This window comes from Electrophorus electricus, chromosome 16, assembly GCF_013358815.1.
Source record: "Electrophorus electricus isolate fEleEle1 chromosome 16, fEleEle1.pri, whole genome shotgun sequence".
Lineage (NCBI taxonomy): Eukaryota > Metazoa > Chordata > Actinopteri > Gymnotiformes > Gymnotidae > Electrophorus > Electrophorus electricus.
In genome coordinates this window covers 8,938,841-8,966,006 of record NC_049550.1, presented here as the reverse complement: position 1 = coordinate 8,966,006, position 27,166 = coordinate 8,938,841, and the positions used below count along the sequence as shown (strand labels likewise).

Here is a 27,166-nt window from a genome sequence, read left to right as displayed (position 1 = left end):
TAAAGTGGCACCTTCACTGAAACTCTTCAGTCTGAATACACAGCAACAGTTAATTGCTTGCCTTTGTTCTGTTGTTAACATCAGTAACAGGAGTGCATCAAGACGTATGTTGGCGGCCCATTGTTGTGTCCAGACTTGGTTTGGCAGGCAGAGGATAAGGGCTGTTGGGAACGTAGGTGTGTTCAATTGAACGGCAGTGTTGTCATCCACACGTATGGAGGCACGTAGAATTGCTTGAGAGTACTAAATTTAACTAAGAGTAGCTGCTTTACATAGGGGTAAGGGATATGGTAACAAAGTAAAGTGAGCGCCTGATTTCAGCTGAGAAACCCTTCAGGTAGGACTAACTACCTCCAGCTAAAGCCGATGAGTTCTTGTTGCTCATCAGACTCACTGTGTGCTGTCAGGAAGTGCAGGGAATTTAATAAGGAAGTTGTGAGCAGAGGCAAAGAAACTCTGACAGTTAAAGCACTGAGACAAGAGCTCTACAAAAATGGACGCTTGAGAGCATGCGCTGATATAGGTATCCTGAAAGGTAAGATTATAATCTTCTGTCTTCAATCTCTCTCTCCCTCTCCCCTTCTCTCTCTCTCTCTCTCTCTCCCTCTCTCCCTCTCCCCTTCTCTCTCTCTCTCTCTCCCTCCCTCTCCCCTTCTCTCTCTCTCTCCCTCTCTCCCTCTCCCCTTCTCTCTCTCTCTCTCTCTCTCTCTCTCCCTCTCCCCTTCTCTCTCTCTCTCTCTCTCTCTCTCCCTCTCCCCTTCTCTCTCTCTCTCTCTCTCTCTCTCTCTCCCTCCCTCTCCCCTTCTCTCTCTCTCTCCCCTTCTCTCTCTCTCTCTCTCTCTCTCTCTCTCTCTCTCTCTCTCTCTCTCTCTCTCTCTCTCTCCCAGTCTCTCTCTCTCTCTCTCTCTCTCTCTCTCTCTCTCTCTCTCTCTCTCTCTCTCTCCTTTCCCTGTTTCACAGGTTACTTTCCTGAGTGTCATTGCTGGAGGAGACAGGATGGAGTCCACCGTTGTCATTGAGCCTCTTGGCACGGTATGTCTCATAGTGGATGTTATGGGTGACCTCCTTCAGGTCCTGTAGGTGAGACCTATGAAACAAAAGTCAATCATTACTTGTTATATAACCACTAAAAACAATTATTCAATTGGGCATTTGTGTATTTTGTACATACATAATTTTTTTTTGAGTCAATCTATGAAAAAGTGTCAATATAAAAATAGAAATATTTGACTGAAAAAAGTAAATTTTGCTCCAAGCTACCATAAATGTATTTATAAGAAGTGTTGTGACGAGATATTATTTTTATCTTTATGCACATAAATATTACCTGATCAGAAAGTCCCGCATTAAAGAGAATTCGCAGTGATTTGGGTTCTCAACTGATGGAAGGAAAAGCACATCAGAGAGTTAGTTTTCCCACTCAGATAAAGCTGTAAAAGCAAGATGGATTCAAAACAAAACAAAACAAAACAAAACATGATGAGAGTTCACTGTGCCATAGGGACTGGCATCTGTGGCCATGTGCCTCATGTATCAGTAATGAGAAGAGGCATCCAGGCATATGATGACAGACATCAAATATATCCTCCAAATGTCTCCCAGCAGTGAAATGCCAAATGCTAGAATAGAAGAGTAGCTATCTCTCCCTCTCTCACACACACACACACACGCACATACATACACACACAAACAAACATATACACACACATTCTCTCTCCTACACTGCCTTTCTGCTGGCAAGAAGGAAGTTCAGTGAAGTGGAAGACTCCTGATCCCTGCCATCTCTCTATCAGCTGTTAGCACAGAGCTGACCTCTTCACACACACTGCTGTTAGCATGGAGCTGACCTCTTCATACACACTGCTGTTAGTGCACAGGTGACCTCTTCATACACACTGCTGTTAGTGCACAGGTGACCTCTTCATACACACTGCTGTTAGTGCACAGGTGACCTCTTCATACACACTGCTGTTACGTTTTACACACACTGCTGTTAGCATGGAGCTAACAGATTCACACACACACTGCTGTTAGCATGGAGCTGACAGATTCACACACACACTGCTGTTAGCACGGAGCTGACAGATTCACACACACACTGCTGTTAGCATGGAGCTGACAGATTCACACACACACACACACTGCTGTTAGCATGGAGCTGACAGATTCTCACACACACACACACTGCTGTTAGCATGGAGCTGACAGATTCACACACACTGCTCTCTCCAGCCATGACCAACAGTACTGTGACAATTCCCATGCTCACAACACACACACACAAAATCATCTTCTTCTTTTTTTCCATTGTGCATTCTAGATGCACAGCCTTAGGGCTGCAATTGGTTAGTGAAAGGTAGAAATCTTATATCTTATTCTGTCTGAAGTAATCTAACCAAATTTAGACACACACACACACACACACGCGCACACACACACACACACACACACACACACACACACACACACACACACACACACACACACACACCTTTGTACCCTATACAATAAAGCAATAATCATTGTATTGATTCAGCATGTCAAAAACAAGCTTGTTTATTGATTTTAAACAAAAACCCAGCGTTAAGGACAAAATTGTTTTCAAAGCAGCGGAACCCTCATTTGAACCCCAGATTGATTAGCTGTGTAAACAGGACTTACAGCATTTGTTTTGTTTGAAGAAGCTTAGGTTCTCTCATATTGATCAATCCTAAAAGACCCTTACAGAGCCTGCCTTATGCTTTTCAGTGAGCTGCTGGTTTTATAAAGTTGAGCGTGACACCTAAGAAAAGCCTAAAGAGCATCATCAACTGGAACTCAGCAGAGGAGAGCAGCTGAGCTCGGGGCAGCAGGGCAGGATGGAAGGGCTCGGCTGTCCTCCTGAACAGCCACCATCCACTACACCTTGTCCTCTTCTACTGCCTGGCACTCACTACAGAATGCCCATAATGAAGACATTCAAATGCACCTTCACTCGTTCCATCAGTTATCAGATTACTGAATGAACAATGGATTTGGGTTTTATGTATGCTGATTTTTATATTTCTTTTATACTGTTGTTGAAAGTGTTTTTTAAAATATTTTTGCAACAATTTGCAAACATTTATACAGTGAAAAAAATATAAAATTGGAGAAACACATTTATTATGTCCCTCAGAAGTGTTACATAACCACAGTTCTGGGTCAGAACACGGATGGGCATGGATATGATTGAATCGTGAGAGACAGTTACCTCTAACTATGATCTAGATGAAAAGGCCAATAGCAAAACAAAAGTGACACAGCCCAAACAAACGCACGCCTACCTTCCACAATTCCCCAGGCAGTCTTCCTCCCGAGAACCCGTTTGCCGTTGACTTGGTACTCTTTGTCACTTCCAACAACAGCAAAGGGCATGGTCTCCTGCACACACATGCATACGAAGAGATTTTTTTTGAGACATACAACACTCAACAACTGAACTACGAAAGGGTGGGGTGGAGAGAGACAGTTGCAAATCACAGGCCGAAATGACACAGATGAAGGGTGAGTGTGTTACAGCTAGTGGGGCATCGAAGAACACGGGACAGTGGAGAGAGAACAGAGAGACAAAAAGCAGTTAAAGGAAGATACAGTTGGCCATGGTACAGTTCGGTCTAAAGAGGCAGAGCAACACAGAGGAGTCTGTGTGATTGCTATGACGACTCTAGGGGGAAAGAGAGTGAAGAGACGCCTCCAAGCACTGAGCTCTGTACCCTGATCTTATCGTTATCACTCTTGTCTTCCTGGTCTTCATCAAACTCCTTCTGCGGATAAAACTCAATCCCACACACCTCCAGCTCCTTCCTCACCTGGATAAGCAAAGGGAAGGTTGTAGGGAATATTTATTGCATTACAATATTTTCTGTAACATTAGTATAATACAGCACTTCTGCACTTCCATCCAGCCTTTACGCAATCTCCCTCTCACCTTCTGTTTAAACTCAGTCTTCTCGTCAAGTGTGAGAGTGTCTGCTTTGGCAATAACAGGGATAATGTTGACTGTTCGACTCAAGTGTTTCATAAACTCGATGTCCAACTGGCGTAGTCTGTAGATGGACAGAGAGGAGGGAAGGCAGAGAAATGGAGAAAATGAAAGGGACACCAGTGGGTGCTCACACTGCCTGTGTGATTAGACCTGCATAATGCACACTACAGTGGTGTGAAAAAGTGTTTGCCTCCTTCCTGATCTTATCTTTTTTTGCATGTTTGTCACACGTAACTGTTTCAGATCATCAAACAAATTTAAATATTACACAAAGACAACACAAGTAAACACAAAATGCTGTTTTTAAATGAAGGTTTTTATTATTAAGGGGAAAAAAATCCAAACCTACATGGCCCTGTGTGAAAAAGTGATTGCCCCTAAACCTAATAACTGGTTGGGCCACCCTTAGCAGCAACAACTGCAGTCAAGCATTTGCGATAACTGGCAATGAGTCTTTTGCAGCGCTGTGGAGGAATTTTGGCCCACTCATCTTTGCAGAATTGTTGTAATTTGGCCACATCGGAGGGTTTTCGAGCATGAACCGCCTTTTTAAGGTCATGCCACAGCATCTCAGATTCAGGTCAGGACTTTGATTAGGCCACTCCAAAGTCTTCATTTTGTTTTTCTTAAGCCATTCAGAGGTGGACTTGCTGGTGTGTTTTGGATCATTGTCCTGCTGCAGAACATAAGTGCGCTTCAGCTTTATGGCCAGACATTCTCCTTCAGGATTTGTTGGTAGACAGCAGAATTCATGGTTCCAGTTACCACAGCAAGTCTTCCAGGTCCTAAAGCAGCAAAACAGCCCCAGGCCATCACACTACCACCACCATATTTTACTGTTGGTATGATGTTCCTTTTCTGAAATGCTGTGTTACTTATACACCAGATGTAACAGGACATACACCTTCCAAAAAGTTCAACTTTTGTCTCATCAGTCCACAGAGTATTTTCCCAAAAGTCTTGGGGATCATCAAGATGTTTTCTGGCAAAACTGAGATGAGCCTTTATGTTCTTTTTGTCCAGCAGTGGTTTTTGTCTTGGAACTCTGCCATGCATTTTTGCCCAGTCTCTTTCTTATGGTGGAGTGTTCTTGTGGGGTCTTTTGTGACCTCTTGGATGAGTCATCGCTGCAACCTTTGGGTAATTTTTGTCAGTCAGCCACTCCTGGGAAGGTTCACCTCTGTTCCATGTTTTTGCCATTTGTGGATAATGGCTCTCACTGTGGTTCACTGGAGTCCCAAAATTTAAGAAATGGCTTTATAATCTTTTCCAGACTGATGGATCTCAATTACTTTGTATCTCATTTGTTCCTCTATTTCTTTGGATCGCAGCATGATGTCTAGCTTTTGAGGATCTTTTGGTCTATTTCACATTGTCAGGCAGGTCCTATTTAAGTGATTTCTTGATTGAGAACAGGCCTGGGTGTGGCTAGAGAAATTTAACTCAGCTTTCCAAAGATGTGATAAACCACAGTTATTGTTTTAACAGGGGGGCAATCACTTTTTCACACAGGGCCACAGAGGTTTGGATTTTTTGGATTGGAAATCCAGTTGAATCCAGGTTTGGATTGTATGCCTAACCACTGTGTGTGTATATATATATATATATATATATATATATATAGTAAGGTGGGCTCAAACCCAGGTCAGCTAGGTGATGACACCAACAGCCTACTGGGTGAGCAACCCGTGTGCAGAACAGTTAGATCGTGGAACAGGTAACAAGAAAAGTAAATAACCAAAGGCGAGTTGAAGCCCAGCCGCTTTGTTGCAAGGCAGACATAAACTATAAAACTAAACACTATGCTGCGCATGGGAAACGGGAGAACCAAGGACACCCCTGGAAGCATGGCAGCCCCGATGTCCTGGGGAAAACCAAACTAAAACTTCCCAAACAAAACCAGAAAACAGGGAGGAACTGTAACAGCTAAGAGGAGCCTTGGGAGAGAGACAAATTTGAGGAGGAAAACTGGAGAGGGAACATGTAAAAACACAGACACCCTCACAGCACACGGGCTCACAGACCTCAATACACAACGTTACCATCTAGGCACTTTGCTTAGAACTTTGGCAAAGACCCAACACTGAGTGACTGGGTCACAGGGCTTATATAGGTCTAGCCCAGCTGTTGGGCGTTAAGCCTGATTAGTGGTGTGCCTGACTCGAGGCCTCCCTCTGGTGGCCGGAAGGAGCCTTGGCCTGGCACCGACCTGTATTTTATAAACATTGTTTGGATTTGCAGCCAATCCATTCAAGTGTTTGTTGAACTCCTTCATAAGCCAGACACACCTCATTCTACTTAATGAGATGCTGAACAGGTGATCACCTTAACAAAATCCTATTCTAACCAGCAACAGTGTAAACAAACACTGCTGCTGTCATCACTATTCTCTTGTTATAGAACTAGCTGGATGGAAAGTATAAATAAGTGTAGTTAAAATACAGCTACAGAGCATGCCAAAGGAGTTGAAATCAAAGGTTCTTAATGGGGAAAAGTAAAATGTAAAATTTGGTGCAGGATTGGTGATGATCTGGGGGTGTTTCAGCAAGGCTGGAATCGGGCAGATTTGTCTTTGTGAAGGACACATGAGTCAAGCCACTTACAAAAGTGTGTTGTAAGAAAACTTGCTTCCTACTGCTCTGACAATGTTCCCCAAGTCTGTTGATTAGTTTTTTCAACAGGACAATGCTCCATGTCACACAGCCAGGTCAATCAAAGTGTGAATGAGGGACTACCAGATCAAGACTCTATCATGGCCAGCCCAATCTCCAGACCTGAACCCAACTGAAAACCTCTGGAATGTGATCAAGAGGAAGATGGATGGTGACAAGCCATCAAACAAAGCCGAGCTCCTGGAATTTCTGTGGCTGGAGTGGCATAAAGTTACCCAACAGCAATGTGAAAGACTGGTGGAAAGCAAGACGCATGAAAGCTGTTGTTAAAAACCAGGGTTATTCCACCAAATATTGATTTCTTGACTCATCCTAAGTTGAAATATTAGTACTGTGTTGTTTATGAATATGAGCTTGTTTTCTTTGCATTATTTGTGGTCTGAAACTGTTTGTGTTTTATTATTATATTTATATATTTTATTTATATATTATATAAATTATATATGTATATATTTAAAATATTGAATAAAAAATTGATAATATATCAAAAATATTGAAACACTATGGGAAATTCTTGATGTAATATTCTTAAAGATTGGCCTGAATTATTTTGACTAAAATTAGGGTTAATTTTTTTTTTTACTTGTGAATGCCATGATTTATCAAAACACCCACAGAACTCTCAGATGGAACATAAGAGATTAGTGAGGAAAAAATGATTGGTTAGAGGGGAGGGCTTATTTGCATATTCCAGCCTTCTACAATATCAGTACTGCAAGAGTTAATAACAATTAACTCTGTGAAAACAATTAACCAAAGACTGTGCAACCCTACTGTAAAGTCACTATGCGCATTCGCACAGCCACTTCACCTTATTGCTATCTTTCATTTTAGATTAAGCACAGCAGATTTTATGTTATCCATGATGGTTGCTGATTTTCAGGATGTTTTGTCTGTGGTATGGCTGTACTCACGAGTGTCCAGTGGGAGATATGAAGTAGAGGCAGCAGTGCACCCGCGTGTCCGGGATACGTTTCTTACGGGCTATATTCACTTCCTCTTTGAGAAACTTCTCATACTGCTCATTGATATATTTAGAGATGGGCTCCCAGCTTTAAACACAAGAGGATAGCTTTGGATTACAGAAGGAAGGGCTAACAGCTTTGTTCAAATACAGAGGGCAGGAAAAATAATAATTTGAATAGATTTTCAGCAAAAAACAAGTTCAAAAGATTGGTTTAAAAAATAAGAACCAAACATATATTTATCACCTCCCCACTCACTCACACACTCACCAACACACACTCCCTGCTCCTCAAAATCCCATGAACACACTTCCTCACTCACCAGTTTTCATTGTTGATCTGGTCGCCAAATCCTGGAGTGTCAATCACTGTAAGTTTCATCTTCACACCGCCTTCCTCAATCACTGCAGTATGAAAAACCAAGGCCACACCCACATGAGCCTTTATTAACAACTAACATACACTGGGCAAAGACTGTAAAGCTGCAAAGGTAAGAAAAAAAACACTGACAAACGGATCCCCTTTTTCTCTCTTAATTGCACTGATGTTATCACCAGTAAACACTTATAAAATCGTTGACTTGAAAACTGCTTTTTCGGGGCTATTGGGAAATGCTCAAAATGCATTACACCAGATCTACTGCTTCAGATCTGCAAACCTTAAATCTCAGAGATGTTTCCAACCAACAAAACACAAATATCTTCTCATGGATATTAAGAACCAGTCCAAAGACTACATTGACAACACTGAATGATCACACACATTTCTTTCAGATATGCAGTACAAAGGACATGTTTTTTTGCTACACGTAAAGACCTCTGTGAAAGCGTAGTCCCTTTCTCCAGACTCACACCAACTGCCAACGATACTGTGCTACGTCTGTCTGCACAGCCACCAAATATGAAACATCCAGCATATACAAACAGCAGTCTCAGGGTATGTAGCGGATGCCATAAACTACTGTTCCCCAGCTGCACACAAACACTGACAGCCAGCAAGCATCCAGCGTCAGGCCTCGCTTTCGTCCAGAACAGAACACAGCACCAGGCTGACTGGGAGTCTGTCTGTGGTCGGACAGACAATAAGCCCTTGTCTCTATGAGGAGACTTCATGACAGTGAGAACATCAGGACCTTATCTGTTAGAAACATATTTAACTGTGCTGTGATCTCAGTGCGAAGAACTTTTCATTTACATTTTCAAACACATAATGGGCCTATTTCTTAAGATTTTTTAATTTGCTTACTGGTTTGTTAATACAAAAATGCTAGAGTGGCTAATAGTGAGTGAAATCTAGTTGGGCTATTTAGCATTGTTTGATCTGTAAACAAGCCTTTCATTCAATAAGACTGTTACCATTTGATGTGATCCATGCCACGAGCACATCAGATGAGTTCCAGTTCTCTTACCATGAGATACAGATTTTATCTCCACAGTTTTGGGGATCTTCTCGTCACGACTCCACCCAGAGCTTCGCCTGCTCACCTGAGATTTAAACAAAGTATTGATGAGAGTGGACTTCCCCAAGCCACTCTGACCTAGAGGGGTGTGAAAGAGAAAAATAGAGACATGGAAAGACAGATAGACAAAGAGAGGTGGAGAGAATGAAGGAAAAGGACTTGGGATATGAAATCCATAAAAAGGTCTTGTGCAGTGTTTCCTGCCGATTCACATTTAAATGTGCTTTTGTAAACTAAAGCATAATAATCCTAACCCTAATGATGACAATAATCCCGACCCTAATGATGATATTCCTGAGATCAATGTTTACATCATACTTAAGATCTTTGACCCTCTATGGTACCTTCAGACCCCAAAGTTGTGTTCTACTAGAGGCTTTCACTAACCAACAACCATGATGTTGAAATCAAAGCCTGTCTTCATGGTCTTCTTCCTCATCTGTTCAATGATGGTGTCTATTCCGACGTATCCTAGCAAAGTGGAACCTCCTCCTGACCCTTGACCTGCCGCTCCTGATCCATGGACATGGGGAACATTGGCGGATGGTACCACGTGGGTGGGCTTGGCTGGGACAGCAGGTTTGGGTCTGACTTCCGGAGGCACGATTTCAGACATGGCTGTGTCGGGAGAGCGCAAGAGTGAGATGGTGAACAGCATCATAAAAGTCTAGTGTGGTCAGTTTGTGTTATATTCAAAGTTGGAGTTGTAAATGCAAAAACAATGCAAACTGTGCTGCACTGTCTTGTTTAAGATCTAGGCCAAGTGTTTGGAGAGTAGCCCAAATATCAATTTTAGGAACAAAATTCCCTGAGGGAACAAATCATATCGCTCATAGCAGCTTTTTTTTACTATTAGCCAAAAAGGTTCAGTATTAATCCTTTTTTTCACCAAAACGCAATTTCCCATTCTTTGTAAAGCTTGAGGTCAAACACATATGCAGTCTATATAGTTTCAACGTTGTCTACTCCCACTGTCACTATCCCAGTAGACACGTCCCCAATTTAAGACAAATGTCGTCTAAATTATAATAAAATAACGTATTATATAATCCCCCTTTAACAGGATTATTCGTAGCCTACAAGTGTCGATTTTCCCACACGCCAATAAATATCGGTTCCGAGGGTCATGTTCTCTACGTTCTGTCTTTTAATGCTCTTTCACGTTAGCTAGCTAACCCAGTTTTACGTCCCGGGCGATATTGATCTAACCAGCCAGTGCAGCGCATCATTCTCATGACTTCGCTATGGGAAAATGAGGATGAGGATGAGGAGGAAGAGGAGCATCCCCAGTGCTAATTTACAATGGACCGGCTGTCCATTGTGCTCATCACTCGTTCACGCACTCGCGTTACGGTTAACAGCAGGCAGAACGCCGACTTACCAACTGCTGTACAGATTCGTCGGAGCTTGGCAGGAAATAACCAGGCTAAAAATACGTTCCAGTATGAAAACGAAACAGCTATATTTCTCCGGAGCAATGCTGTGAACGGTCGGTCTACTTCTGTTTTCGCCAGTGCACCTCTCCTATTATCTCAGCTCGGTATCTCTTCGTTATCCCGTTCCTCCTTTTTTTCGTTACTAAGGAGACAAGGCGGTGGACGGGGTGATGCAGCGCGCATGCGCAGATCATGCTTCGGCTCAGAAAAGTTGCTTTTTCTCTTTCTCTTTATAAATTTTTCTTTCCCTCAGTCATGTATAATATTGATTTTATATCTCATAAGAACTCTATAGGATTTTATGTGCTGGTTGTCAAATTCTAAACTGCTTGTTTTTATGTTTACCATTATATGTTTACTATGTTTAAGGAAACATATTGCAACAGTTCAAAAGACGTTTTACTTTTATGAATGAAAGTATTCCTCAGGAATCCACAACTACGATCTATTTGGATCGTTCGCTATTGTTAAGATTAAGTGTACTTAGTCTTTGATTGGTTAATTCTGATTCTTCATTATTGGCATTAATATTTATTTACCCAAAAACGAATGTACATACTCTTGAGTTAAACTGTCTACTTCCATTTTAAGTTGTCGTCATTATTTATTTTATAATCCAAACCCCAAAAAAGTTGTTATAATAATAAATGTAATCATTATTCATATTTTTGATCAGATACTCTTAATCAAAATGATTAAGGCAAACAGGCCAGGCTATGACATACATTGTACATTGGGACAGCTCCTCCAAAACTATATATTTATATTTATATTTATATTTATATTTATATTTATATTTGTTTGCGTAGCTGACCAAGGACCCCTATATGAAATGTCCTGTTTCTCTGTAAACTTTGTGTACTTCACGGAAATTTTGCCAAACTCTATATATATTACTTCCAGCACACTGGAATCTCCTTCAGATATATACATATACATTTTAAGAAAACCTGGCACTGTAGAGATATTTTGCCTACTCACATTTCACAGCTGTCCCACGTGACACTGCTGTGTGCATGCTGCCTGCATGTGCGCCATCCGCACAGCTCACCGTTGCTTGGTGGCCTGTAAATGTACGGTATGTGCTGGTGCATGCTGTGTGTTTATGTTTGAGGCGAGCCACGTGCCACACAGCCTGTTTTATCTTCGCATGTGGCAGCATGCATGTGCCTGGCCTGATAAGGTGGTGCACTGCTCTCTTTCACACATTTTCTCAAACGTAGCGTTATCTATCATAGACTCAGTGCACAATCGAGTGGCAGTTCTATGGCCAAACTGTGCGGCTTTAGGCGCAGCAGGGTGCCTGGCCGGCTGCATGGGGAAGTTAGTGTCAACCTGAACCTGAGACAATCAACCCAGCTAATCACTGCTTTCGGGAGCATCTGAGGATCAGATGTGCCAGCTGTGTCATCTTAAAATTAGAATTAGTCTCTGCCGTGGATAGAGCTCCAGGAGCAGGATTAAAGGACATTTTCATTTCTGTACATGATATTGTACATGGCATTATTTGCTGTAGATTATTTGCTGTACATGACATAATGTCAATATATTTACATAAAGAGCTTACTTGTTCTTCCTATTTCTGAATATTATGATCCAATAAGAAATATTAGCAAGGTCACATGAGATTGGAGACTTTTTGTTCAGATGCTTTTCTGTTAGATTACATATATAGCACAGTGCTATTGGGTGTGATTACACCCTTAAAAACAAATATGTTCCCTTCCCAGTTGCTAATATTTGATTTTCAAAAGATAAGGTGAACTTCATGATCATCATATTCCCCAATGTCTTTTGTCTGATACTCACCGACAGATGCATATATATGAGAATGTGGCATTATCTCAAGTTCACTTTCGATCTCCTCGGAAACAGATGGCTTCCACTGTAGGGAGTCCTCCTGTTGGTCTAACTGAGAGAAATAGTTTTTTTCAGCTTTTAAACTGTCTTTAGTCTCCTCTTCTTCTGATGACTGTTCATATGCTTTGTCTGTTCCACTGTCAGCTCTGGATAGACAGCATGACTGTTGCTGAGGAACTAAAGAGAATGGCAGTCGGGATGTCCATGCATCCATGGGACATTTCAGCCTATCGGTGTGTGCCTGCAGGCTGGGATTTGTGTATGGGTCATGTGGGAAGTGGGTTGGAAAGAGATCACTGCAGTCTAGTTGAATCACTTTACCATTCCTCTGATCCCTGGCATTTTGCATGCCAGTGGACTGTGTGCTACAAGCTATACCTTGCTTTCTCCGCACCTGTAAACGTTTCTGTCCTCTAGAATGTATGTCACCTTCTTGGAAGCTCGTTTTACTTGAATCAGACTTGGAGGAATCTGTATCGGAACCACTGCTGCTCTTTTGTGATGCCTTGGACTCATTCTTCTGTTGATCTACTCTCCTCCCTAATTGTTCAGTGGAGGACTCTTTGTTCCATGCCTGAGCAGATGTTGAATATATGAGCCCACTGTCAGACAAACTGCCCGCTTCTCTGAGCACATGTTTGCAGATTCTGCTCTTCAAAGGGAAGTGGTCCATCCCCTTGAGTTGTCTGGGTGGGTATGTATAATTAGATCCTGTGCTGTTGGTGTCAGCTTCAGGTCTGCATGTTCTGCCCAACCACCTGGCTCCAGCAGATGATCCATCGCTCATCAAACGGAACTGAAAGAAATCCCTGCGACTGGATTGATTCGCTGTACTGATGCCTGAACCTGTGTCTGAAGCTGTGAACTGAGGCTTGCTGTTACATTTAGACAAGGGAACCACTGTTCTGGATTGTTTTGGTGAATTTTTGTCATCTTCCTTTTTTAAACTAGTAAACATGAACTCTTCCAGATCTTTAGTTGATAAGGATGAAGAAGATATATGTACTGATTTAAGAACATCGGCAGGTAGATTTTTCACAGATCCTTTTAAAAGTCTTTGAGATGCTGGACGGTTCTGAAAACTGTTATTAATTCCCTCCACACACTTTTTGGGCAGTGCAGCTGCGCCATCCCCGTCTTTCTGAGTCTTTACAAGTCCTTGATTTATGTTTGTCTTTGACTTGTTGCAGAAAGGCCTTGAGTTCACAGTCCTCCCTGTTTTGTTTAAGCCTAGCCGGGCTTGAATTAAGACTGGGTCCTGGGTTAGATGTTTTCTTTTATAGAATGCAAGGTTCTGTGGTCCTCTTCCTATGTGTCTCAGGTTCTGGGGACTTATGGTCTCTTTCTTAGCGGCGTTGCATCCTTCAGTCGATTTGTTTGCCAAAATATAATTTTTATGATGTATGCCTGGGTCCTGATACCTAGGTAAGTGCAGCTGTCTTTGCCTCGTTTGCGTTTGCTGAATCTTGGAGATGGAGATAGGGATTGATTTAGCCCGCCTGTCACTGGTTGGTGTGGCTGTCAATCCAGACCCATTACTGTTCATTTGCCATTTGTCATCCTGCTTAACGAAGGAGTGGCATGGCTTGTTATCGTGAATGAGGTATTCATTATCTGTTCCGGATTGGAGAAGAATTTTGGTCGACACTGGTTCAGATGAACTCAAAGATGGATCCACTGGGGCAGAGTGCCCGGAATACTCCATATCAGAAACGGATACTGATTTTCTGTGGAGGGAAGAAACAATATTGAGAACTGGGGAGAACTGGGGAGCTATAATCGTTGCCTATTATGTTCTGTGCATTCTAACACCTCATTAAACATATTGCAAAATGAATAAAGATTAGTTATTCCCAAAAATTCCTGGTACCTAGAACAAACGAGGACACATACCTGCAAGGCAAAGCACAGTTTGGAGGCTCCAGCGGACTTCCACTGTCACTGAATGAGGAGATGTGGATGGGCCTTTTCAGGACAATGGGAGAAGAGAGTGGCATGGGCTGCGGAGACAGTCTAGTAGGGGAACGGGAGACAAACACTCGGGAGCATGTTTGCGCAGGGGGCGATGATCGGAGTGGCGGAGAGCAAGGGGAAAGCTGTACTGCAGGAGATGGAGAGGGCGTGGGAGACGGGCAAGAGGATGCACGTGTAGGAGAGCATGAGGACACAGGCGAGAAGGATGGAGAGCAGCACGTGGGTGAACGTGACGGGGCAAGAACGGGACTCGAGGACCCATGAGCGGGGGAGACTGAGGAGGAGGAAGGGGAGAGGTGCTGTGGGGATGGAGAGGGATGAGTCGGGAACGTGGAGGACAGGCGCTGGGGACAGGGAGAGAGTCTTGTAGGAGGGTGAGAGGAGACATACAGGCGGTGTAAGGAGACGTCTGTTGGTGAGGAGGGAGTTAGAAACATTGGGGACTCGCTGGGGTCTAGCTCTCTAGGGTTCATCCTATGGCAGTGGTCAGCAGCAGGAGGGGTTAATCTAGCGCTTGGGATAGAGCCAGGGGATAGCAGCAAGAGCAAAGGAAATCAGCAAGGTTAAATCATCTTACGCAAAGACTAATCGTCTTAGACGGTCAGTAAAGCAGTGCATGGAAAAAAGGTGTAGCGAAAACCTGTGGGGTTTACACACGGACATTCGCTTAAGCAACAATATCTTAATTATGTTATCTTGCCAAAGATAAAACCATTCTACTTAAACGCAATTGGCTACATATATTTTTGTTCACAGTAAATAAATGTGAAATAGGATTAAAACTGACCTGATGTTTTCTGTCGGCACCCAACTTTGGAAATGGAGAGATGGGATGAAAGAATGAGAGAGAGGGAGAGAGAAATGGGCAGCAGGAAGTGGTGGGTACCAGAATCACATTCTCGTCATTCTTTTCGTCTAAAGCGTCGCTGTCTCATTCACCCACCCCTGTCGCTCCCTGCCTGATGAACGGCAGAGGGCGTGTGAAATGTCCCGAGGACTGCGACGAAGGAGAACGTCAACAAAGTCTTGAAATTCTTTTAATTGTTGAGAGTTTCAAATAAATTCAGCTTTTCTTTTTGACTTAAAATGACACTAGGATAAAAACAGCTTACCTAAAATTGATCACTTTTATTACTGTATTACATTTATTGTGAAAACAAACAGGCAACTCACTTAAAAGAAACAAAATCTATCACTAAAAGAGGAATGTAGTGTTGTAATTACAATATAATGTAATTACAATGTTACAATGAAAGTTGTAAAAATGTATATTATCCAAATGATATATTTAGAATAAATAAAACACAAATAAGCAGGCATTGTGCAAATTGGCCCCTAAAATAAGAAGAAACATGAGATAGCCTAGTATTTTCACAGAAGGCTACAAACATACAGACTATTAACAGTATTAGAGATTTAAGCACATTTTGTTATTAAACATTGACATTGCCTCACATTTATTCAACAACTGCTAAAATATTCTGCCATTTATTGCAAAGACTGACATTCCTATCTAAAAAAGATTTTTGTAAAACTTCATCTAGATAGCACATTGTAGCACTCAACATGAATATCTCATCACCTAATCACATTTATCTATTCTCAGATATAAGTCATACTTTTGGTGACCACAATGAACATAATAGGTTGTTATATGAATTTGAACTGTTAAGATATGTGGGGCAAAAAATCTGCTATAAATTAGGCACAGGTCACAAAATGGTTGGTATTCAACCAGTTGCTAAATAGCTGTTTTCTGGTTGTTTCTTTCCTTTGTGGAACTTACCCATGAAACTCAAACTAAAAGAATGGTGCAAACCTTGTATGACGAATTACAAATACATAATATCTTTTAAAAAAAAACGTCTACTACATGAACTATAGTGACACAGAACATGCAGTAGGAAACACTTGGCATTCCTGCAGTTTTAAGTATTGTCTATAAACACAAACTGGGAATTAACAAAGTGACTTGGAAGTACTTCCATAACATTCGACCAGTCTATATTACTAGTTCTATGGAATGTTCTGTCTGCTGTCAGTTCATACATGTGGTTTTATGCACCAAATTCAAGAAAATTCCCATACTTTGAGAGCACCAACTGTAGAAGCTTTAAGATACTATAACAGAAGAGTGCTTGTGCTACTTAGATTATCCCCCAAAATTGCTTGAAGTGTCTCCTAGAAATGCACTCATTCTCAACCACTTATGTGTTAACCGATGAAAACTTCAAACTATCAGAGAGCTCTCAATGTAAGAGACCAGTCATGGCAATATTGGTGAACTTGTCTTGCACGTGTCAGCTCATCGCCGAGGACATCCCTTTATCCTCCACATTGTGTCATATAAGCGCACTGCTGTCTTCATCTCGGTGGTCATGCAGTGTGGGCACCAGAGGCTGGTGCTTTAGGGACTTGTTGCTCCACTTGTGAGCGTCCTGAAGACCAGGCTCCAGGAAGTAGAGGCAGGCCCCGAACCCGGCCAGCACCAGAACCGAAACAAGCAGATAGACTGGGACGAACCAGTCCACAAACATCCAGGACATTGTGCTGTATGCAACAGAGAGAATGAGAGAAAAGGGCGAAGTATGTACTCTGCAAATATTAGGTAATATGAGAAAAAAACAGATTAAAATGCTATACATTAAATAAAATATTCCAAACATCATAGGTTCTTGGACTGAGGAACAAAACAACTTCATCACTACAGCCATTGTCATTTACTAAAGCATGCTGCAGTATAAACCATGCAATACCCACATTGTGTCCATATAACATGACTAGATGATACAGGTTAAATAGACACATTTAGTCAGCCACTTGCACATTATATGACTTCCATCATGCGTGACCTAAAGCACACCTACACATCACGTGTACGGCTGCATATCTGCGCATACCTGTGTTCTCCCTTTCTTGTCCGCTTGCTGCTTGTGTGACTTCAGACAGCTCGACACGCCAACACGATGGCAAAAAGCTGGTGCTGCAGTGTGGCGATTACCTGTGGCAGGCTATGAAGGTGAATGGAAAGATACAGCACTCTGATGCCTTGCACGAGGGTCTGTGAGCTCGCACGCTCTCCTAGTCACAGCTGTGCCATCCCTGTGGGGGGGTGGGGGTGTAACTATAGTAACAGCTCCGGTTGTGACGAAGGAAGGGCGAAAAAAGAGTCTTATATAAGACTCCTTTTTTCCTGACCCTCTCGCTCTGCAGTAGCAGGAGCAGACTGATAGTATCTGGGATTTCATTTGAGTTTGCTTTAAACAGACATTAAGAGGGAGTTATGAGACACAGGATGGTTTTAAGCCTACTCCTCTCCCACACACACTCACACACACATTGCATTCAGTGTAGTCTCTTTTCCTCTCCTCACATACTGTCTGCATCCCAACATATAAATGACACATTCCAACACCCCCCTATCACACACACACACACACACACACACACACACACACAAACTGCATTCAGACATGCATGACACATTGCAAAATAATCTCCTACTCACTCCTACACAAGTTAACAAAAGAAAAGCCCTCTCTGCACAGCTTTCAGACTGTGTCGCCAGAGGCATATACTGCATGACCAATAAAACACAAAGATTTAGTTTCCTCTTAGAGGGCGTCCTGGCTGTTAAGTGATCAGGATTAGCTATATTTTTGTTTTTTTGGACTGACAGCTGAAATGGTTCTGACTTGACTTATACACAGGAGACATGGATGCCTTAGTCTGAAGGACATTAGACACATGCAATTGTTTTGTTGTGCTTTTTAATTTTTTAAGTGAGAGCAACAACATTCTACAAAATAAGTACTTGTAAACTTACACACATGACCTTACAGATTTATTTTAAATAAACAAATGTAGTGACCATTGTGGCATATTAAAGAATTTGTCTTCTTGAAGAGCACCTTGGGAGTCACAGAGGTCACAGGTGTCACAGAGGCTCACAACACTGCAGAGTTGAGTGTTTTTCTGCCTCTAACCCATGAAGGGATTTGTGATCAGCTGAGGAGCTGAACCCTGTGCATCAAATCATCAAAGCCACTAAACTCTGCAGGGGTGTGGCACTGCAGGATGGAAGTACTATACCCTAGCATACAAAACATCCAAACTGTACAGCGCATTCAACTGTAAAATACATTGCTGTGACAAAGGGTTTTCCCCTTGTATGAATTCCTGAATTTGTGCACATTTCTTTTTTAACAATATATATATATATATATATATATATATATATATATATCACACACACACACACACACACATATATACACATATACACACACACACATATATATATAGGCAGTGAAATTGACACAAAAGTTTGGTGCTTCTTTCTTTCATGTCTTTAGTGTGCAAAGTATCAATTACCCGATCTTCAGGTATGAAAAGGTGTTCCATCGAACGTCAAACAATGCCCTATTGTCCAAAAGGGGAATGCTGGGAACAGTAAATAATATCCCCAGGAGTGGATGTAAAATCATCCAGGAAGTGAAAAAGAATCCAACAATATTATTTAAACCACTGTGAGCCTCTCTTGCCTCAGATTAGGTCAGTGTTCATGCCTCAAGCATCAGGAACACAATAGTCAAGAATGGGATAAATGGCAGAATAGCACAGCAGAAACCACTGCTAAAGAAGAATGTAAATGTTTCTCTCAGGTTTGCCAAGAAAAACCTAGATCATCCTCCTAAGCTTTAGAACAATGGGTTATGGACAGATGAACCTAAAGTTGAGTTCTCCGGCTGACCTTGGCTGCCCTCATGTCTGGCAAAAACCTAACAATGCTTTTCAAAGTAAGAGCTCCATACTCTCTTACTTTAGTGGTGGTAGTGGGATGGTCTGGCTATGCCATTATGTCTTTGAGGGAACTTTGAATTCTGCTCTGTGTCATCAGAGAATTCTTCAAAAATAAAATGTCAGGCTCTGTGTCCATGAACTGAAGCAGAAATGCAGTTGGATCATGCAACATGACAATGATCCAAAATACACACAGATGTCTACCTCCCAATGGTTAAACAAACAAAATATTTCAACTTGTGGAACGGTCCAGTCAAAGTCCAGATCTAAACCCTATTGAAATGTAGCGGCGGGACCAGTTCATGCTTGTAAATCTACAAATGTCACTGAGTTGAAGCAGTTTTGCAAGGAAGAATGGGATCAAGATTCCTCCACTGCATTGTGAGACACTAAACACTAACTACAGAAAACAGTTGCAGTTATTGCTGATAAGGGGGTGTAACCAGCTATTGAAAGGAAGGGGGCAATCACTTTTTCACATAGGTGAAAAACTTGGGTGTTGAATATTATTTCTTTAAAAAATGCATAAAATGTCCATCATGCTGTTTTGTTGCCTTTTATGCACTATTAGGTCTTGACTTAAGACAAAATCATTCTGCATTAGAAATGTGCACAAATTATGTAATTCAGACAGGGGGCAAACATTTTCACCACACTGTACCTGTATTAGCAGCTGCACACTATTTATTGGATATACAATAGCCCGGGGGGGGGTACCATGCGCTTTGTTCATCCGCATACCCCCACCTGCTGTATGGCACTTAAGTCATCAAATACAAAACGAATTTAAAATCAGCAGGAACCACTGAGTTCCATAATAATTACAAAAGCAAGTGTGTTAAGCAGTGTGAATTTGACTAGGCATCAAGGGGCTGGGACCCCACTCATAATTTGGCAGTTTGACTGGTGCCTAGAGCCCCAGCGGTGGGCTCAGAAGTCTGGGACAGCAGAAAGTCACTGATGAAGGGTGCCACCACATCCGGGTTGTTTAAGTGGACGTGATGGTCTCCTTCGACTGTCATGATGGTGGACTGAGAGAGAGAGAGAGAGAGAGGGGAACAGAAGACAGAACAAATACTGAAGACTTGTGTCTCTGTGTATGAGCTAAATGCAGTAGGATAAATGAGGTAGGCACTCACTTTTAAACTATCCCAGCCCTTCCGTAGTTGAGTTGTATAATCCACAAATTGCATAAATTGTGGATAGCTTTTCCCAAAACCTTGGCTCGCCCTGTAAATGAACAGAGTTGGTCAGATTTATATTTAAAAAAGCATCACATTTTAAAGGCTAAAGAGCGTGTTAAAGAATTGGGATCAGTCTACATCCGTATGTTCATCAGGTCAGATACAATGTGAGGAGCCAAGTGGTTTAGGGATTCAAGTTCATCACTGGAGGACTGCAGATTGGACTCACAGTTTTCAAGGACCACTCCAAGTATTTATCCCAACCCTCCATAACAGTTCCTGATTTCACCAATGAACTCACATTCTTAAAAATAAATTATTCAATCTAATGAATGAAACCAGATTATATCATGACCATGTAAAACAAATGCCAGAGAAGAAGTACCTGCAGTCCTCCATATGGACTACAAAGACTTGAGTAGGCGATCTCCATACAGTGCAGTAATAATAAGTGTCACACTTGTCAACTATACCCAGACTGCAGTCAAGTGGGTAAAGTTTGTAACCAGAACTCACCACAGTATTAACACTTTAGCTTTTATCTGTGACTGCATGTAGAGACTCTGCTCCAGGGTCAACCTTGCAGTGTTCGTCTGAAACAACCCCCAGCACCAGCCATCAAAAAGAGCAGCAATAGTCACAAGAGGTGGAAGGATGGGTACAATGCTGAGAAGGAATGCATTTTAGGTCACTCTTTTACAGCGTTAGCCATTTTTGCCATTGCCGAAATATGTTATTGATCAGTTTTCTGCACAGGAAATTACTCTAGGAATAAACTGATAATAGAACTGATACAAAATATGACAGCACAGAAATGGTCTCAAACTTGTCACTGGAAACCATGAGGAAAAAAGGGGTTAAATCCATAATACAAGAAATGACCAAATGAAGCAATTTGAAGAGACAGACTCACCAGGTTAATTCTGAAATCTCTTGTGAAAACAACTCCTTCAAAAGAAAAGAAAAGAAAAGATCTGGTATTTATAAAACCCATTGTAAAATATTCAACCTTTCCTGTTGGTTTGGACAAAGATTTTTGCTAAAAAACTGTTATAATAATTATGATAAAGATGTAATCACTCAATTACTATTAAGTTTGAATTGAATAAGTTGGAATTCACTTTGCTTGTTTAGAATGTTATGACCTTTGTTTAATATGAATTCACCCTGTTTAGACTGTGATCAGTGGGCTCATTGAAATCTGTTATTGATAAAGAGTTTTAAAGAGTGCAGAACCTCAAGAACAACAACTTAGTAGCATAGAACATCTCCGGCATAGCATGTAACGAGCTAGAAAACGGGGTCTGTCTGTAGACTGCAGAGGAGGTGGAGACTCCTTCATGGGTAGGGACTTTTTGTGTCTGAATGGGCATGTCTTCAAGTCCAAGCATGGTAGTCGCGGGTGATAGTGGAATAGACTGTTTGAAGGACATGCCTATGGGTTCATCCATTGGCTAAAAACATGTCCACCTGCCTGCAGATTACAGACAGACCTTTGTCTCCTGAACGCTGAAGCAAAATATGCAAATGAATGTACAGGTGCTAGACAAACAACACAGGAACGGCATAAGTGATGTGTGACTTAATGCTGGATCTGTCATTTAGTGTACTGTACTTATTAGGACATTAACCACTCTGAAGCTCTAGAAATACTGCGAGTGGAAAAGGCAGCCATACAACCTCCTTCGAACTCTTTGAGTCCCCGTTCTAGAAGGATCTGAGCAGACTGGTCTGAAAGACTTGGATTTACTGCCTTCAGTCTAGGGAAGGGAAGGGGAAAAAAAAAAAAAAAAAAAAAAAAAAAAAAAAAAAAAAAGAGACATGGTTAGGGAGAAACTACAGGCATGGTGGATGTTCCCCAAACCAGAGATCATCTCTGACAGACTACAGGGCTGAGGTCCTTACCTTTCTTTGGCTGCTTCGTATGAGTAAACCTTTTCCTTCCTGGTGTCCATGATTTTTTCATACTCCGTCATTTCATCTATCCCTTTTCTCATAATTTTATGCAGCTGTGTCTATAACCAAAGAAGCAGAATGAGCAAAGAAGGGAAAAAAATGTGGGAAACAGAAATAATACCCATGTGTAAATTTGTAAAATGTTTTAATTATTATAGTCTAAACAGTAGAAAATGGTCATTTTTAACATGTTGTATGGTGAGGAATACTGTAATTATTTAATAGTCATTATATGTTTTAGCTTTATGTGATGAATCATGTGCGCACTGTGTCTGCTGGCAAAAATCCATAAGAGTCCAGTAGTACAATGGAATCCACCATCTCTGGATACAGTACGCTGAACTGCCCAAAAGCAAAGAGCTGTGAGCAAAACAAGCATTGACCCTCTACCATAATTAATATACAATCGCACAGCTATAACAAACCTGTGATGAGGCCTTACCATTCCAGCTATGTTGCCACCTATAGTGAAACAAAGTTATAAAGGCCCAGGTTTATGTCAACAGACACCAGGATTCTGCAAATTACAGATATCTATAAGCAGTTATCTTGTTGGAAGTCTAAATATACATACTGATCAAAACTTTATTCACAGCAAACACTGGCTGTGCACTCAGACCAACCAGTCATTCAATATGTGATATGGGTCTCTGTGGTGTATAGGTCATTGTGAAAACAACCTGTTACATAAACTCCTACGACTTCATTGCCGCCATATAACGGAGGTCCTACAGTACATCAATAGCTACCGAGGGTAGACAAAACAGTGGGGAAAGGTTATCTGAACGGATTAAATGCAATGTGGACTACATATGTGTCTTGCTCATTTTCATACCAGAGCCGACATGTTTCTGTTTATAATTACATTTTAAATTGCTGGATAATGAAATTTGAATATGCAACTGTGGGAGCCAGTCACAAAACCAGCTAAACATTTTCATGTGTAAAAGCTTCCATTTGACCAATTGACTATGGTAGCTCATTAGTACAATCAGAAAAACCTTTTACCTCACTGACGTCTAGTCGCTACCTCAATTTAACAGTGATACATAATGTCCATAATGTGCATGCTGGCATTCCACAAAAGACTTAAGTTGCCCAGTAGACAAAAGTAAGACCAACTCCTTATTCATTTATCGCTTGGTATGATTATATAAGCGTTTCCCCCAAAACTGTATGTAAATGTCTTAAGTGCAAAAATAATTTAGTTATGTTGAGAAAAGCAAACATCAGCTCACCCATACTGTGTCCTATTATGGAGAAGCGCTTCCACTGAAGAACTGTACACAGACACAACATATTAGTGGTCAATCACCTTCCACATAGCAAAGTCTATTTTAATGTTCATTTGTGTCCATGTGAAATTAATTCAGCACTATAAAACTCAGTCACACTATAGGTCTTCCAAGTGGCACACCTTTAGTTCACATCTTATGTCCACTGTGGACACGGGAGGTGCTGTGATACAATTGTAACAGGACTGAACACAGAGGACTCAAACCTTCTATGACTCTTCGCACATCTGAAAAGTAAGTAGGGTAGGTGTAGAAAACTCCTGCAGGTCTATGTGAGGAGAAGCCATGGCCAGGCAAATCTATGGCCACATACTTCAAATCTGAGAGAGAGAGAGAGAGAGAGAGAGAGATGTAGCAAAGAAAGAATGCTTCAAAATCTAATTAATATGAATAAAAATGAATTTAATTAGGACTGTTTCCAGGGTAATTATGAAAAGATACTTTACCTCTAGGTAACAGTGGAATCAGGGTGTTAAACGTTCCACTGTTGTCGCCCCAGCCATGCAGGCACAGTACTGGACGCCCATCATCAGGACCCCAAATCCTGCCTCTTATTTCTCCCCATGGAACAGGCATACGGAACTCTGACACTATTAACGCGAGAACGTACTCAGCTGTAAAAAAAGATTTTCCACAACAGTTGTGCATTTACTGCAAGTCTTAAAGTGCATCATCTGGTGACGTGGCGACAATACACAGCCTAGCATCAATTCACAGTATATCAGAGCACCGTTTCTTATTACAACCTTATGGGAACTCTTAAAGAAAATATGGTTTACCTGTTGGCTTCATCTTTGCCGTGACCAAGTGTCTGACACGTTTCAGTATCTGAATCATGCTTATGTAACAGTGGCAACGAGCCAAAAAGCACATTAGTTTTCGATAATGACGTAAAGATGTAGCCATCTATCTAATCTAACATTGAAAACTTTCATCAGTTCATACAAAAGCATTTAGCTGTATAATACAGTTAACCTAACAAGCGAACAACTGTCACCGACCTTAAGTTGTCTTAAGATCTTTACAAACTTTATCTCAATCTTGTGAAAGTCCTGAATGAATAGCCTTTTGCGACACAACTAACCTAACGTTCGTGAACGTCATTTAAACAAAACCCACTCCGGAAACTACGTTTCTATTTAACAAAATAAAAGTCACATGTACATAGTTACGTTCATTTCGTATACCTGAGCCGCTGCTGTATTCCCAATGTTTTCCAACAAGAGTCAATAGAATACATTGAACGGTAGCTGCTTTTTAAATACAGAATTTGCAAACACCACAAGAAACGTTTCTGGACGTCTGGCCTTTATTTTGAAATATACCCCATCCACTTGCTGTTAGTCGAAACAATAATATAGCTTCACATTATTAGGACATTAACCATTGGGTAAGCACAAATTAAAATATATGACGGTTTGTTTATATTGTAACAGATAAAATCCATTTTGAGAAGAGCAGCTTCTTTTCACTCTACGATAAAACGTAACCTTATCTGTCTAGCTAGCAACGTAGGTCAGATAATCTAGCTAGCTAGCAACTGGAACAGTACCCAGCAAGCAAAATGCTTAATATCTAGCTAGCCACGTCGCTTCAGCGTTGATTTCAAAATCTGTTCCTACAGTATTGCTGAGCTAGCTACACACAATCTGAAATAGTGTTGCATTTATAGCGTACTTTATGTTAGTTTCATAATGCACATAGCCCGCCGTTCTCGTTGACGACTTCCGCCCCGTTCTTCAGAATGGAGACTCGCTTCACGAGAGGCAAGTCCGCGATTCTCGAGCGGCCGCTCACGCGTCCCAAGACGGAGGTCGGTGTGGGCGCGTTCGCCCTCCTCTTCTCCGAGATGGTGCAGTACTGCCAGAGCCGCGTGTACTCCGTGTCCGAGCTGCAGGGCCGCTTGGCCGACATGGGCCACGGCGTCGGCGCTAGCCTCCTGGACGTTCTCGTCATGAGGGAGAAGAACGGCAAACGAGAAACCAAAGTGCTGAACATTCTCCTGTTTGTCAAGGTGTGTTTCGCGTTACAGTGGCAAAGATCTTTTAATGAGGGTATGGGTAGGACAGTGAAAATATAAACGGGCGGGAATTCTGTTCTGATAACGTTTTGACTCTCGTTTCATTCATCTGTTGTCTTTTGCCTGTCTTCTACTTTATTTTCTCATCCTGCTTGCCTTATTCTCTCTAGGTAAATGTATGGAAAGCTTTGTTTGGCAAGGAAGCAGATAAACTGGAGCAAGCCAACGATGATGATAAGACCTACTACATCATAGAGAAGGAGCCCCTGATTAATGCATACATATCTGTACCTAAGGAGAACAGCACTCTGAACTGTGCAGCCTTTACTGGAGGCATCGTGGAGGCCATTTTAACTCATAGTGGCTTCCCAGCCAAAGTCACTGTGCACTGGCATAAAGGAACTACACTCATGATCAAGTTTGATGAAGCAGTTATTGCACGCGATAAGGCTCTGGATGGTAGATAAGTCCACTCAGGAGATTGTCCTTCTCCCTAACTCACTACAAAAAATTCCAGTAAACTTTCTGTTTGAGAGGAACAACTCCAGCCATGTCTGGGAGGAGGTGAAGGAATTATATTGTTTATAGGGTATTGAATTATGCGGTTTATAGGGTAGGGTGGGATTGGGGGGGGATGGAGCATTTCAATCAGTTCCTTTATGTAGTAAATGTTTTAAAGATTGTTCACTTAACAAAAATGTCACTTGACAACACAAGGGACATCATTGAATAAATGGTTGCAAATCTGCAGCACTTGTTGGCAAAGGTTCCGTTTATTTAGAGTAGAAGTGGACAGTATCAAAAATTTATTAATGATAACTGCTTAAAGAGTCAGATATTTTCCAATTTAAAAAATGTTAAACTTTGGAAATGAAAATGCATCAAAACTAAATAATTGCTACTGTAAATTGCAAAGATAATGTAGTTTTATTTCATAGACCTTGAATGTGCAATAATTTATAAGCTGTTCACATTTTGTTCCTAAATATCACTTGCTATCCTCTAGTAGGTGTGGCATTGTCACATAATCTTTCCATTATAGCACCGATTTAGAAAAGCAAGGCATTCTCCCACACTTGGACCACCAAGAATTTTCACTTCATATCACCAATTTAACATTCCATGCTTACTGTTATGTAATATTTAATTTCCAATTTTTTTTCAGGTGTTCTTGAAAGGAGTTTCTTTATGTACCTATATGTTCACAATTAAAATATGGAATCCATTTACTGAAACAAGCCATAGTCAACTTTCAGTGCTGTTAATTTTTGTAAATGGTTTCCATTGAATTTTCTGCACTCACACACATGCATTGCTTTGTTTGACTATTTATTCGGGGTCGTTGCTTGTAGTGGATGTGACTAATAACATGTTATAGCTTTCCTTATGAACATTGTTTAGAGCAAATTATCATTGGGGATTTGTTTGGTAATTGCCGACATCCTGATGCAAAATTTATTGTTTGCGTTTATTCTTCACTCTTTTAGGTAGAATTTATGTTTTAAATGTTAACGAGTCCGTGTAATAAAATGTCTA

The 27,166-nt window shown here is 41.3% G+C and overlaps 3 protein-coding genes and 1 long non-coding RNA gene across 10 annotated transcripts; 1 reads left to right on the top strand and 3 right to left on the bottom strand.

The window, feature by feature from the left end:
• Nucleotides 1–876: 876 nt before the first annotated feature.
• sept3 (septin 3) lies at nucleotides 877–15,192 on the bottom strand. 3 transcript variants are annotated; one of them, XM_027014862.2, is made up of 12 exons: nucleotides 15,160–15,192; nucleotides 14,292–15,012; nucleotides 12,348–14,125; nucleotides 9,490–9,720; nucleotides 9,052–9,180; nucleotides 7,966–8,047; nucleotides 7,593–7,730; nucleotides 3,950–4,067; nucleotides 3,735–3,830; nucleotides 3,306–3,402; nucleotides 1,328–1,379; nucleotides 877–1,087 (listed from the first exon to the last, which is right to left on the bottom strand). In XM_027014862.2, the coding sequence occupies exons 2-12, from the start codon at nucleotides 14,843–14,845 to the stop codon at nucleotides 955–957; spliced, it is 3,408 nt and encodes a 1,135-aa protein (XP_026870663.2). In that variant the 5' UTR covers nucleotides 14,846–15,012; nucleotides 15,160–15,192; the 3' UTR covers nucleotides 877–954. The 3 variants fall into 3 exon arrangements, with proteins under 3 accessions (XP_026870663.2, XP_026870664.1, XP_026870666.1); XM_027014863.2 differs by lacking the exons at nucleotides 12,348–14,125; nucleotides 14,292–15,012; nucleotides 15,160–15,192 and adding an exon at nucleotides 11,520–11,595; XM_027014865.2 differs by lacking the exons at nucleotides 12,348–14,125; nucleotides 14,292–15,012; nucleotides 15,160–15,192 and adding an exon at nucleotides 10,484–10,711.
• Nucleotides 15,193–15,480: 288 nt separating this feature from the next.
• Nucleotides 15,481–17,576, bottom strand: LOC113580349. Its single transcript, XR_003410959.2, has 2 exons — nucleotides 17,273–17,576; nucleotides 15,481–16,922 (listed from the first exon to the last, which is right to left on the bottom strand). It is a non-coding gene; the product is annotated as an uncharacterized LOC113580349 (long non-coding RNA).
• A 1,047-nt stretch (nucleotides 17,577–18,623) lies between these two features.
• serhl (serine hydrolase like) lies at nucleotides 18,624–25,349 on the bottom strand. 5 transcript variants are annotated; one of them, XM_027014818.2, is made up of 13 exons: nucleotides 24,612–24,731; nucleotides 24,390–24,448; nucleotides 24,057–24,200; nucleotides 23,817–23,930; nucleotides 23,554–23,595; nucleotides 22,758–22,777; nucleotides 22,583–22,657; nucleotides 22,265–22,374; nucleotides 22,040–22,119; nucleotides 21,273–21,307; nucleotides 20,876–20,952; nucleotides 20,315–20,405; nucleotides 18,624–20,206 (listed from the first exon to the last, which is right to left on the bottom strand). In XM_027014818.2, exons 2-13 carry the CDS (start codon nucleotides 24,445–24,447, stop codon nucleotides 20,060–20,062), a joined length of 993 nt encoding a protein of 330 aa, XP_026870619.1. In that variant the 5' UTR covers nucleotide 24,448; nucleotides 24,612–24,731; the 3' UTR covers nucleotides 18,624–20,059. The 5 variants fall into 5 exon arrangements, with proteins under 5 accessions (XP_026870619.1, XP_026870618.1, XP_026870620.1 ...); XM_027014817.2 differs by having other exon boundaries at nucleotides 24,057–24,224; nucleotides 24,612–24,727; XM_027014819.2 differs by lacking the exons at nucleotides 24,390–24,448; nucleotides 24,612–24,731 and adding an exon at nucleotides 25,288–25,349.
• trappc5 (trafficking protein particle complex 5) lies at nucleotides 24,902–26,496 on the top strand. The gene is made up of 3 exons (XM_027014820.2): nucleotides 24,902–25,000; nucleotides 25,354–25,624; nucleotides 25,801–26,496. Exons 2-3 carry the CDS (start codon nucleotides 25,355–25,357, stop codon nucleotides 26,095–26,097), a joined length of 567 nt encoding a protein of 188 aa, XP_026870621.1. The 5' UTR covers nucleotides 24,902–25,000; nucleotide 25,354; the 3' UTR covers nucleotides 26,098–26,496.
• The last annotated feature ends 670 nt before the right edge of the window (nucleotides 26,497–27,166 follow it).

What these genes read in the sequence shown, in the direction of transcription:
- trappc5 (XM_027014820.2), top strand. Translation starts at nt 25,355, where the DNA reads ATGGAGACTCGCTTCACGAGAGGCAAGTCCGCGATTCTCGAGCGGCCG. An exon ending in ACATTCTCCTGTTTGTCAAG is followed by an intron (nt 25,625 to 25,800) that starts GTGTGTTTCGCG and finishes TATTCTCTCTAG; the next exon opens with GTAAATGTATGGAAAGCTTT.
- serhl (XM_027014814.2), bottom strand. Translation starts at nt 24,516, where the DNA reads ATGGCTACATCTTTACGTCATTATCGAAAACTAATGTGCTTTTTGGCT. An exon ending in TACGAAGCAGCCAAAGAAAG is followed by an intron (nt 22,120 to 22,264) that starts GTAAGGACCTCA and finishes TCCCTTCCCTAG; the next exon opens with ACTGAAGGCAGTAAATCCAA. An exon ending in AGGGCTGGGATAGTTTAAAA is followed by an intron (nt 20,207 to 20,314) that starts GTGAGTGCCTAC and finishes TCTCTCTCTCAG; the next exon opens with TCCACCATCATGACAGTCGA.
- sept3 (XM_027014862.2), bottom strand. Translation starts at nt 14,845, where the DNA reads ATGAACCCTAGAGAGCTAGACCCCAGCGAGTCCCCAATGTTTCTAACT. An exon ending in AACTGTGCTTTGCCTTGCAG is followed by an intron (nt 14,126 to 14,291) that starts GTATGTGTCCTC and finishes TTCCCTCCACAG; the next exon opens with AAAATCAGTATCCGTTTCTG. An exon ending in ATGCGGGACTTTCTGATCAG is followed by an intron (nt 1,088 to 1,327) that starts GTAATATTTATG and finishes TTTGTTTCATAG; the next exon opens with GTCTCACCTACAGGACCTGA.